At 37.5% G+C, this 14,126-nt stretch overlaps 1 protein-coding gene across 1 annotated transcript in view; it reads left to right on the top strand.

Annotated features, from left to right (window-relative positions):
- NEUROD1 (neuronal differentiation 1) overlaps positions 1 to 5,350 on the top strand; it is a 5,585-nt gene extending 235 nt beyond the window's left edge. Inside the window, exon 2 of the mRNA XM_056533882.1 lies at positions 3,372 to 5,350. Within this exon, the coding sequence (XP_056389857.1) occupies positions 3,380 to 4,459 (1,080 nt within the window). The 5' untranslated portion in view covers positions 3,372 to 3,379 and the 3' untranslated portion in view covers positions 4,460 to 5,350. The remainder of the gene's footprint in view (positions 1 to 3,371) is intronic.
- The last annotated feature ends 8,776 nt before the right edge of the window (positions 5,351 to 14,126 follow it).

Genomic DNA, 14,126 nt, shown 5'->3' with positions numbered 1-14,126 from the left:
CAAATATAGCTAGAGTAATAGCAATGACATAATAATAGAATAATATCAATCACTTCTAATAATAGAGTAATAGCAATGACATAATAATAGAATAATATTAATCACTTCTAATAATAGACTAATAGCAATGACATAATAATAGAATAACATTAATCACTTCTAATAATAGACTAATAGCAATGACATAATAATAGAATAATATCAATCACTTCTAATAATAGACTAATAGCAATGACATAATAATAGAATAATAGCAATCACTTCTAATAATAGACTAATAGCAATGACATAATAATAGAATAATATTAATCACTTCTAATAATAGACTAATAGCAATGGCATAATAATAGAATAATATCAATGACTTCTAATAATAGACTAATTAATATCCATCACTTATAATAATAGACTAATAGCAATGGCATAATAATAGAATAATATCAATGACTTCTAATAATAGACTAATTAATATCCATCACTTATAATAATAGACTAATAGCAATGACATAATAATAGAATAATATCAATCACTTCTAATAATAGACTAATAGCAATGACATAATAATAGAATAATAGCAATCACTTCTAATAATAGACTAATAGCAATGACATAATAATAGAATAATATTAATCACTTCTAATAATAGACTAATAGCAATGGCATAATAATAGAATAATATCAATGACTTCTAATAATAGACTAATTAATATCCATCACTTATAATAATAGACTAATAGCAATGGCATAATAATAGAATAATATCAATGACTTCTAATAATAGACTAATTAATATCCATCACTTATAATAATAGACTAATAGCAATGACATAATAATAGAATAATATCAATCACTTCTAATAATAGACTAATAGCAATTACATAATAATAGAATAATATCAATCACTTCTAATAATAGACTAATAGCAATGACATAATAATAGAATAATATTAATCACTTCTAATAATAGACTAATAGCAATGGCATAATAATAGAATAATATCAATGACTTCTAATAATAGACTAATTAATATCCATCACTTATAATAATAGACTAATAGCAATGACTTATAATAATAATAATAGACTAATTAGTATCAATCACTTCTAATAATAGACTAATTAATATCTATGACTTATAATAATAGAATAATATCAATAACATAATAATAGAATAATATCAATGACTTATAATAATAGACTAATTAATATCAATGACTTATAATAATAGACTAATAGCAATGACTTATAATAATAGAATAATTAATATCCATCACTTATAATAATAGACTAATAGCAATGACTTATGATAATAGACTAATAGCAATGACTCCTAATAATAGACTAATTAATATCAATGACTTATAATAATAGACTAATAGCAATCACTTATAATAATAGACTAATTAATATCAATCACTTATAATAATAGACTAATAGCAATGACTTATAATTATAGACTAATTTCAATGACTTCTAATAATAGACTAATATCAATGACTTATAATAATAGACTAATAGCAATGACTTCTAATAACAAACTAATATCAATTACTTCAATTAATAGACTAATAGCAATGACTTATAATAATAGACTAATAGCAATGACTTAAAAAGCAGCAATGAAAGAATAAATACTTCATACAAATATCACAAATAACTGGACACTTATATGTCACTGCAGCTATATGATGGGGCAGAGATAGGTGAGAATAAATATATTTATGGTAATATATATATATATATATATATATATATATATATATATATATATGTATATATGATAAAGCTAAAGATAATTTGTAACTTTGTAACTAGTTCATCTCAGCCCCAGCTCCTTGGACATTCTGTACAGGCTTTATATGACATCTGTTACCTGTTATTGTGTTTTAGTTACTTATTGTCCTATCATTAGGAATATTGTATTCTCTATCTGCCCATGGAATGCATCATATTTTTGTAGTTGATTGAAAGTTTAGATATTGTTTGTCAATGTTTTTATTTTTTTTCTTTCTTTCTTTTTTTTTTTAACCCTTACCCTCCAAACTCTCCATCCCATGCAGTTTCCCACAGATGGGGGATGTTTCTAATAAGGATCTGAAATGCACCTGATGCCTCTACCCAAGGCGCCTGCGCTGCATTTAAGAGAACTCTTCTTTTCTTTGTGTTATTGTGCATTGATCTTAGAGGGACAATGTATTTTTTAGTGAAATGTCGCATCTTTGCTTATTCTGCTCACCATTCAATTTTATCTGTAATCACCTAAGCCATTGCCCTAAGCTACTTAAGGACTGTGTAATACCCACAAGTTACATAAGAGTGTTTCTGGAGATGGATCTTATTATAATGTAGTTACTGTATAATCCAGTGTTTTTCAACCAGGGTGCCTCCAGCTGTTGCAAAACTACAACTCCCAGCATGCCCGGACAGCCTTTGGCTGTCCGGGCATGCTGGGAGTTGTAGTTTTGCAACAGCTGGAGGCATCCTGGTTGAAAAACACTGGTATAATCTCATCACACTGTATTACGGTGTCCCTTTTTGTCAGGGCATGCTGGGAGTTGTAGACTTTCAACAGCTGGAGGCACCCTGGTTGGAAAACACTGGGATAATCTCTCATCACACTGTATTATGATGTCCCTTTTGTCAGGGCATGCTGGGATTTGTAGTTTTGCAACAGCTGGAGGCACCCTGGTTGGAAAACACTGGTATAATCTCCCATCACACTGTATTACGGTGTCCCTTTTTGTCAGGGCATGCTGGGAGTTGTAGACTTTCAACAGCTGGAGGCACCCTGGTTGGAAAACACTGGGATAATCTCTCATCACACTGTATTATGATGTCCCTTTTGTCAGGGCATGCTGGGATTTGTAGTTTTGCAACAGCTGGAGGCACCCTGGTTGGAAAACACTGGTATAATCTCCCATCACACTGTATTATGGTGTCCCTTTTTGTCAGGGCATGCTGGGATTTGTAGTTTTGCAACAACTGGAGGCACCCTGGTTGGAAAACACTGGGATAATCTCACATCACACTGTATTACGGTGTCCCTTTTTGTCAGGGCATGCTGGGATTTGTAGTTTTGCAACAGCTGGAGGCACCCTGGTGGGAAAACACTGGTATAATCTCCCATCACACTGTATTACAGTGTCTCTTTTTGTCAGGGCATGCTGGGATTTGTAGTTTTGCAACAGCTGGAGGCACCCTGGTTGGAAAACACTGGGATAATCTCTCATCACACTGTATTACGGTGTCCCTTTTTGTCAGGGCATGCTGGGATTTGTAGTTTCGCAATAGCTGAAAAGCCACAGGTTAGGGAACGCTTAATCCATACTGACTGAGTTTCCATTATTCCAATGTTTATGTCTCCTCCAGATTTAAAGATGACCAAGTCCTATCGCGATAATGGGTTGATTCTGACCGAGACCCAAGGCTCCAGAGGTTGGGTGGATGAATGTCTGAGCTCCCAGGATGAGCACGACCTGGAGAAAAAGGAGGAAGAGTTAGAGGGGATGCTTAAAGATGAAGACGAAGACTCTCTAAAGCATCACAATGGAGAGGAGCTGGAGGAAGAAGGGGAGGAAGATGACAATGAGGAAGATGATGATGAGGAGGAGGAGGATGATGATGAAGATGATGACGACCAGAAACCCAAGAGACGTGGACCCAAAAAGAAGAAAATGACTAAAGCTAGAGTGGAGCGCTTTAAAATGAGGCGCATGAAAGCCAATGCCAGGGAGAGAAATCGCATGCATGGTCTGAATGCTGCCCTGGACAATCTGCGCAAGGTTGTCCCCTGTTACTCAAAGACGCAAAAGCTGTCTAAGATCGAGACTCTGCGCCTGGCTAAGAATTATATCTGGGCACTCTCTGAGATCCTAAGATCTGGGAAAAGTCCAGATCTGGTGTCATTTGTGCAGACTCTTTGCAAAGGCTTGTCCCAACCTACCACTAACCTAGTAGCTGGGTGCCTTCAGCTGAACCCTAGGACTTTTCTTCCAGAAGAGAACCAGGACATGCCCCCACATATGCAAGCTGCCAGTGCTTCCTTTCCCCTACACCCCTATCCCTACCAGTCTCCTGGTCTTCCCAGTCCTCCTTATGGTACCATGGACAGCTCTCACATCTTTCAAGTCAAGCCCCATTCTTACGGGGTTGCATTGGAGCCTTTCTTCGAGAGCACCGTCACTGACTGCACCAGTCCTTCATTTGACGGTCCCCTCAGTCCTCCTCTGAGTGTCAATGGGAACTTTTCTTTCAAGCATGAACCTTCATCGGAGTATGATAAGAATTATGCCTTCACCATGCACTATCCTGCCACTATAGCCCCCAGCCATGGGGCTATGTTCTCCAGCGCAGGACCACGATGTGAAATCCCAATAGACAGCATTATGTCCTATGATGGCCAAACACATCATGAAAGAGTGATGAGTGCCCAGCTTAATGCCATCTTTCATGATTAACTCTTGAGAGATCAAATAAGTGACACTGGTGTATCTATATAGTACTATCTTGTTTACAAACTGTTACTAAAGCTGGAAAGTGCAAAATGTCCTATCACCCCATTGAGTGAAGTTCTATCTTTACTGCCTGTAAACCATAGGATCGGATATTCCTATTGACCTGCTGTATTATTATGTATATACTGTACCCCAAGCCCCAATAATTACCCTTCTAAACTACACATAACTATATCCACATCGTGTTATTATTTTATCTGGATCCAGATAATAAAAAAAAAAAAAAAAAACATGGGGAAATAATAAATAAATAATCATAAAGCAATAATTAGGATCTATGCAATTTTAATAGTGGGCCAACTAAAGAAATATATAGAATTCTATTTTTCAACCAACCTTTTACTACTAGCTGTTGTAAACCCATTGTTGGATTATTTTGTGAGTTTTGTACAGAATTTCTAATGACTTTTTTATAATGTAATAATTTCCTATTTTAAAACCATGCAGCTCCATCGATTTTTTTTTAAAGAGATCAGGAAGTAGAATTATATATAATTTATAGAAAAATAAATAAAATAAAAGATTAATAAAAAAAAAATTAAAAAAAAAATTAAACCAGCAGCAAAGTGCTTAGAAAGTTGTGTTGCCTTAGAAGTTTTTTTATCACCCAGATCCGTTATTTAAAAGCTAAAAAAAGGAGGAATGGTGTGCAGTCCTTAGTGCACATGTTTAAAGGGTTAATGTGGAGATCATGTCTGCAGAGGGCCATGTTCTGGGTTATTATAAACAGATCATAACCATTCTGTTCTATGGCTTAAAGGGGTATTCCAGTAAAAAAAAATAACTTTTTTTTTTAATATATTTCAACTGGCTCCAGAAAGTTAAACAGATTTTTAAATGACTTCTATTAAAAAAATCTTAATCCTTTCAGTACTTATGAGCTTCTGAAGTGAAGGTTGTTCTTTTCTGTCTAAATCCTCTCTGATGACACGTGTCTCGGGAAACGCCCAGTTTAGAAGAGGTTTGCTATGGGGATTTGCTTCTAAACTGGGCGTTTCCCGAGACAGGTGTCATCAGAGAGGACTTAGACAGAAATTAACAACCTTCACTTCAGAAGCTCATAAGTACTGAAAGGATTAAGATTTTTTAATAGAAGTCATTTACAAATCTGTTTAACTTTCTGGAGCCAGTTGATATATATATATATATATATATATATATATATATATATATATATATATATAAAGTTTTTTCCTGGATAACCCCTTTAAATCTCCAGTATTAGGTGGAACACAGGGTGCAAAGTAGACTTGAGTGTAGTGGTGATATTGCCATTATTTCACACATATATATATATATATATTTATCCAGACACAAGCTGCTTGACTATCATACACAGACTCTTCAATCTATTAATGTAGAGGGTTTTCTATACACATGGCTGGTGCAGTTCCATGTAGTCATGATGGAACAATTAATAGAACTTGTTGCAGTAGCTGAATTGAACACAAAACCACTTCTAAATCCAGTGGTCTTCAACCTGCGGACCTCCAGATGTCAACGGCTGTCCGGGCATGCTGGGAGTTGTAGTTTTGCAACATCTGGAGGTCCGCAGGTTGATGACCACTGTAGACTATTATCTGCAGCATGATGCTGGAAATGATGATGATGATGAATGATGATACAGTTCCAATCACTGCTGTCTGAAATGTATTTATTGCTGGTTCAATTTGGAATGAATTTGTCCTGTTCTTCTGTTTGTTACCCTGTATCCAATGATGTAACGCTCAGATCCATGCAAACCCATTATTCAATATAAAATAGTATTCAACTCTTCAGTCTGCTTTATTATTCTTTCTGTATGTGTTAATATCCGATTATTTTACTAATTAGAGATTTTTTAGGTGGATATATATATATATATATATATATATATATATATATATGGGACAAGTCCTGGAAAAAAATAAGTGAGGGACCTCATCCAAGATTTTCACTCAAAAGCTGCTACTGCAGGACTTCTGCTAATGGGAATGGGTTCCTGCTGTGAAAAAGTGCAGAAACTCAGTTCCCATGCGTTCCTGCAGGACTTGATCCCTGTGTGTATATATATATATTTATATATATCTCTGTATCATAAATATGTTATATTCATGATAAATATGTATCATTAACTACATATTCCAGTGAATGATAAATAAATAAAAAAGTGAGGGAACTCATCCAAGATTTTCACTCAAAAGCTGCTACTGCAGGACTTCTGCTAATGGGAATGGGTTCATGCTGTGAAAAAAGTGCAGGAACTCAGTTCCCAGGCGTTCCTGCAGGCCCTGTATGTGTGTATATATGTATATATATATATATATATATATATATATATATATATATATATATATATCTGTATCATAAATATTTTATATTCATCATAAATATGTATCATTAACTACATATTCTGGTGAATGATAAATAAATATCTAAATTATTATTTATGATAAAATTTTCCCTAATTTATTTATGTTTATTAACCATTTTCAGTTAATAATATCAATCCAATCTGGTGGCTAAACGAATAATCCATATGACCTTTCTGTGTTACATTATTTGTATCACTTGTAGTTTAATATTTTGGATGACATTTTCCATTACACCCTAGCTCTACTTTTTTTTCTTAATCTGAAGACTTCAGAAATTGTCTTTATTCTTAATAGATTTTCTGTATTGGTATTAGTTATTAGTTTTCCAGTGTTAAGACATTGATACTATTCACTCATATATCAGCAGAAATGTTATGTAATGCTGAGGAATCATTGAACAGTTAATAATGAATAATATTTCCAGTAGTTTCTCTCAATACTAATGGGAGGACTGGTCCCTAGAAGTCCCGTGTTCCCTCTGCCTCCTGCACTGTCCTCTCTGGAGACACATTATAATTGCAGTTCTTGCGCTGGGTATTAACCCTTTCTCTAGCCCCAGAGCTGTGATATTTCTGTGATGGTGCCTATAGGAATACATCATTGTAAAAAAATACACATTCAGTCATATTGGTGCCATTTGTTTTAAAGCAAAAGTAAAACACCCAGTGGTGGTGTGTCAGGGGCAAGGGGCATTCAGGATGCCACTATGTTTTATTCAGAGTAGGGTAGGCACAGATGTTCCTTCTTCAGGGGAGGATTTAATTTATGAAAATGATATTGTTTATGCATGGCTGCACTGCAAAACACAGGCTGCTACCATCTGAGAGAGATGCCACACAACCAGGACTGTTGTCAGGACCCAGGAGAGCACTGCTTCCCATTACTGATAGGGGAAAAACCAGTGAAAAGGTGATTAGATGAGGAGGATGGCAGAGGGTGTCATGGCAGGGATGCATGTTGATGTGGGCATGGTAGTGTAATGTTGAAAACATTAAAAAAAAAAATTGGCAGCTAAACAGTCATCATTATGTGTGCTGTATATATTATTATTATTATATATTTTTTTCAAATAAAGTTTATTAAGTATTTTAATATTAAGATCATTTAGATCAATGGTTAACAGAAACATAACATTAGGTAGATAACATAAAGGTTTTTTTTTCTTGTGCATTTTATTTATTATGCAAACAATTAACAATAATATTATCATTTTAATAAAAGTGATAACAATCACTACTACAGTGATCCCTCAACTTACAATGGCCTCAACATACAATAGTTTCAACATACAATGATCTTTTCTGGACCATCGTATCTTGAAACCAGACTCAACATACAATGCTACAGATAGTCCAGATCTGCGAAACCTGTCAATGGCTGGAAGAACCGACCAATCAGAATGGACATTCACTGGTAAAACACCTGTATTACTGAAGCGTATGCACTGACTGGTGTCTGGTAGCGCCCCCTATAGTACAGGGAGGTATTACATGTTCTGTACTCTTTACCTGTACCAGGGTTACCTGCTCCTTTGGACACCAGGTGAGGGCGACTCCATGTTACTTTTTTAGGACATTGCGTGTACTGTACAGGACCCTGAAGAAGCTCCTGTCCTCTACATAGACCAGTGTTTTCCAAGCAGGGTGCCCCCAGCAGTTGCAAAACTACAACTCCCAGCATGCCCGGACAGCCATTGGCTGTCCGGGCATGCTGGGAGTTGTAGTTTTGCAACAGCTGGAGGCTCCCTGCTTGGGAAACACTGACATAGACAGTGATTACAGCTCCCAGCAGATCTTTCTTACTTTTATATGTAAGGATTTTCTTTATCTACATTAGTTATTTACTTATTTTTCTTTAATCCTCACTTTTTCCTATTTTTGGATGACATTTTGGTGGCTTCAGAACCAATTACCAGGTTTCTATAGAGTAATGGTCTCAACATACAATGGTCTCAACATACAATGGTCGTCCCAGAACCAATTGATATTGTAACCTGAGGGACCACTGTACTTCTATTACTACCAGGAGCCCTTGGCACTCTGACTGAATATACCCCATTAGGGTCATTACACAAGCATCAGCATTTTGAAAATTACAAATACACAGCAATAACTGAGATACAGAAAGGGGTCAAATTAATCCCAAATCCACAACATAATGAAGATACCGCAGCTGGCAAATCTGCAGGTGAATTTTACAACAGTTTTCCATGTAGATTTAACCAAATAGGGAAATTTATTTTTTCTCCAGGATACAGCAGCTACATTAGAAGTATTTATCATATTTTACTAACTGAAGTTCTGCCCCCTCAACACTGCTGCCCTAGGCGCAGGCCAAAGGGTGCCTAATGGCAAATACCAATGACTGCTACCACTACCAATAATAAAATAAAATAAAAACATTATTCAAAATTCAAGATTCCACTAACTGTGATTTTAAGGTTTTTCCCCTTTTGTGTAAAGTTTTTCTCATTTCTCAGGGAGAAACTGATGCCAGAACGTATTCCATTGTTTTCAAAGTGGTTGTTCCTGGCATCTGAGTTGTCAGATGTAACAACAGTCCAGTGCAGACGCCAGATAACAGAACATGTTTTGCAGCATTTTTCTATATCTGGCTCTAAACTTTTCATTATAAAAAGGGGGTAAAAGACCAAATAACTACTTATTTTATGCGTCAGGTATGGTAACTTTTTTTTTTTTTTTTATTATTATAAAAAACTGATTGTGAGGGTCTGGATCATTGCTGACCCAGCCTTAAATATAATTTTCCCAAGATAGAAAAAGGAAAGATCTTAAGAAATTAACTATATTTTAAGGTGTGGGAGTTTAGCTCAGTAGAAATGGCCAAATGACATAAAACACCAGTTAGAAACAGTGATATGGTTCAAATGCAAGACTTTTCATTCAGTGTATTATCCAAAAACTAAATACAGCCGTATTCACATTGGCACGAAACTTAAGAAAACCTGCTTGCGCAGCACTAACTTCTAACTTAAAGGGGTACTTTGCCGCCCCATCATTTGGAACATTTTGTTCCGAACACTTGGAGCAGGCGTTGGGGGACGTGACGTCATGCCAACGTCCTCATGACTTCACACCACACCCCCTCAATGCAAGTCTAGGGGAGGGGGCGTGGCGGCCGCCACGCCCCCTACCATAGACTTGCATTGAGGGGGTGTGGCATGACGTAATGAGAGGCGTGGCCGTGACATCACGACCTCCGCACCCAAACATTCTAAATGAACGCTGGGTGCTGCACAGAGATCACGGGGGTCCCAGCGGCGGGACCCCGTGATCAGATATCTTATCCCCTATCCATTGGTTAGGGGATAAGATGTCTAGGAGTGGAGCACCCCTTTAACACTTTAACTGGCCTCGACAGAACAAACTTTCAAGGTGTCACCTTACACAACTGACACCCGTCACAAAGTTAAATGTTGTAGCCTTCTAGAGTGTAAATGTCATCTGAAGGTAAAGCTCACCAGTGAGTGAGTTAACCAGACTAGTTTTCAGCTAATTTTAACACCCAGTATCCATCTGAATTCAGTGCCTGTGCTGATCAGTGCTAGTTTGAAAGGACCCCCTGCCAATCCTGCCGTTTATTCCATAAAAATCCAAGCCTTAAAAAATAGGACTTACCAAATTTCCCTAGTGAATTAAGTTGTGCTAGAGATTTCACTCTTTTTTGGATTTCCCATATTTGAACCAGCTTTATCTAGATATAATATGCACCTCCTGAGACCAGATTGCTACATGTGACAGGTACCATCACTGTCTCATAAAGGAAAGCCTTAAAGGGGTACTCCACCACAAGACATCTTATCCCCTATCCAAAGGATAGCAGATAAGATGTCAGATCGCCGGGGTCCCACCACTGGGGACCCCCGGGATCTTGGTTGCAGCACCCCGCATTCATTACTGCACAGAGCAAGCTCACTCTGTTTGTAATGACGGGCGATACAGGGGCTGGAGCATTGTGATGTCACAACTACGCCCCCTCGTGACATCACAGCCTGCCCCCTTTATGCAAGTCTATGGGAAGGGGCGTGATGGCCACCACGCCCCATCCCATAGACATGTATTGAAGGGGCAGACCGTGACATCACTAGGGGCGGAGCCGTGACATCACGATGCTCCGGCCCCTGTTTCACCCATCATTATGCACAGAGTGAGTTTGCTCTGTACAGTAATGATAGCGGGGTGCTGCAGCGGAGATCCCGGGGGTCTCCAGTGGCGGGACCCCCACGATCTGACGTCTTATGTCCTATCCTTTGGATAGGGGATAAGATGTCCTGGGGCGGAGTACCCTTTTAAGATTCTATTTAGAGGTAATTTATTAATATTGATTTGTCCAAAGAGACATAGACTAATAGAAGCTAGCATGGTAGTGTCACTCCAATCCAATCCAAATAGTGATTTTATATTGTAAAGTTACATCTTTCTATACTCCCTCTGTCTTAGGCCTCCTTCCCAAATGTCCAGCTCCCTACAGCACAGTACAGAAATATAAAAACGGATTTCACACATGATCCCAAAATATCTTATGGGGACTGGTTTGTGTCCAGAGGCTTCATTTGTCATGGCAGAGATTTCCCAGAAATGGACAGAATGTTTTAGCCATCAGTGTCTGGCACATCCATTAAACAACTGGTTGATCACAACTCATATAAGTTAACCCAAGTCTTTGTGTTGAGTCACATTTAGATAGCAGTAATTCTCTTTATTATTGACAATCCCATTTTTGGCACAAATATATGGTGCAACTGAACACAACCTAAGTTTCCACCAAATTCTATTAATGAATAAAGAAGATCTGGAAAACAATACTGTGTAGGTGCAGTCCAGGTAGGTGTCTGTGAACCTGTGTTGCAGTGCATAGTTATAGGGGGATTTATTAAATCGAATATATATAGTCAATTTGAATATATTTCTTTTAATGGATTATCACCAATAAACAATGCTCCATCTGTAGCTGCAAGCCATGGGGCCTTCTGGAATAATGGTCTATTTGGATTGCTGAATTTGTAAAGCCAAAACTGAGAATGTCCTTGAAAACTGGAACAAATCTACAGTCATTCTGGAGCTCATTGCTGCACAAACCAACCTAGTTGTATATTTGGCAAAAAAAATCCAATACTGGGTTATGGGTTGGTGGAGAAGGAAAAAAAAAAAAAAAGTGGAAAATGACCAGCAAAATCATACAATATATGTTTCCTATTGGGTTTCTGATAATGCTTCAGTGTAGACAATCCCCTATGAGCAGAACACAACAGAAGGGGATACATCTCTACTGTCCTGAACTCCTGATTAACACCTGTCACCTACACTGATACATTGTAACACTGATCTTAAAAATGGTGAGAATTGAAAAAGTGTGTAAAAAAAGTTGCAACATTTTTATTATACAAGTATTACATTTCATTTACATATTACTGAACATTTAACTATGAGCAGAGAGAATAATAATTTTCTGTCATGTTTGACCTTTTTAATATGAATTGTTTAAAGGGGTACTCCGCCCCTAGCATCTTATCCCCTATCCAAAGGTTTGGGGATAAGATGTCAGATCGCCGGGGTTCCGCCGCAGCCCCCCGCTGTGATTACTGCACAGAGCAAACTCGCCAACGGCTGTCTGGGCATGCTGGGTGTTATAGTTTTGCAACATCTGGAGGTCCGCAGGTTGTAGACTACTGTCCTATACTTTACACTGCACGGATCCCTCAACATACGATGGTTTCAACAAAGGATGGTCCGTTTGGAACGGATTACCATCGTATGTTGAGGGACCACTGTATATCTGTATATATATATATATATATTTTTTTTTTTTTTTTTGTGCTGTGTGCTTTAAGCTTAAAGGACCAATGTGTCCCACTGCAGCTCAGCACATCACTGGCCAAGGTAGGACACTGCTGCAATTCGCTGAGCTGCCGTATGACACATTGGGCCTAGGTGCTTCCATGGATAACAATCACGCTGCAGCTCAGGAAGACGATCATATTGGGGGCCTGAAGCTGGACACTGGAGGCACCACGGGAGCGCTGGTGGTAAGTAGATTTATTTTATTTTTTTTATATCCCACACAATGGCGAAAGTTAGAGAAAAGTTAAGTTCTCCTTTAAAATCTCAAAGCCAGACAGAAGTGCCACACAGACAGGGTTCATACAGTGCATTTTATAGGTTATAGCAATACAGTGATTTTTTTCTGGTGATAAATGACCTTTTAGGGTACAAATTTTTATTCCAGTAAATCTTCCTACAATATAGAATACACTATATGAATTTCAGAGTTTCCTTTTTCTTTATTTCTCCTGTTGGCCGCGATATTAGACACGTTTGTCAATAACACATCAAATGTTAAACACTGGTTTATACTAATGAGGGAAGAATTATGTGATGGAAAAATCATCAACTTTCCTAATGGTGTCCCACAGGCATCATTAAAGCAGCCATCCGTAAAAGTTGTTAAGAAGGACAGTGTGAGAAATATCTCAATTTTTAGCTGCATGTTTGCAGCACTGCTGGGTTTTTTCTCTAATTGTATGCAGATTATTTTATCATTAAAAGATATTCTATAGATGCTAGAAAGAAACTCAATATACAAGAATTTATTTTAAGGCTTTTATTCAGTTTTAGATAGTGAGTATTCTATTAGTACTCAACAAGAAAGAATACATTGCTGTTTTATTCATCCACAATTCTGACAACAAATGCACAATGTGTGAATATACCTTAAAATGACCAAGTGCCTAGTTTGTCTGGGTTTGTTCCAGGTTCCCTGTTTATTTTTATTTATTTTTTTAAATCACACTCCAAACATACCCTATTTGTCTTCTTATGATTTCATCTCTAAGGCTGGGTTCTTACACAATGAATTACAAAGTGGGACTGGCCTGAACTTCTGCAATAAAATCTGTCTGAATGTCTTACATGCTGGATTGTGTTGTTAAAGGGGTATTCCAGTAAAAAATAAATAACTGGCTCCAGAAAGTTAAACAGATTTGTAAATTACTTCTATTAACAAATCTTAAAGGGGTTGTGCGCTGCGCTAATTTTTGGAGCTCCGCTCACAGCGTCCGGAAGTTCATTACTCCGAACGTTGTGTTCGCAGCCGCCGGGAGTGATTTCCCTCGCCCGCCCCCTCGTGACGTCACGCCCGCCCCCTCTACCAAAGTCTTTCATTGAGGGGGCGGGGGAGACGTCACGAGGGGGCGAGACGTCGCGAGGGGCTGCGAACACGGAAGCCCGCACACAGCG

This window comes from Hyla sarda, chromosome 8 (assembly GCF_029499605.1).
Source record: "Hyla sarda isolate aHylSar1 chromosome 8, aHylSar1.hap1, whole genome shotgun sequence".
NCBI classification, from domain to species: Eukaryota; Metazoa; Chordata; class Amphibia; order Anura; family Hylidae; genus Hyla; species Hyla sarda.
This window is presented reverse-complemented; position numbering and strand designations above follow the sequence as displayed.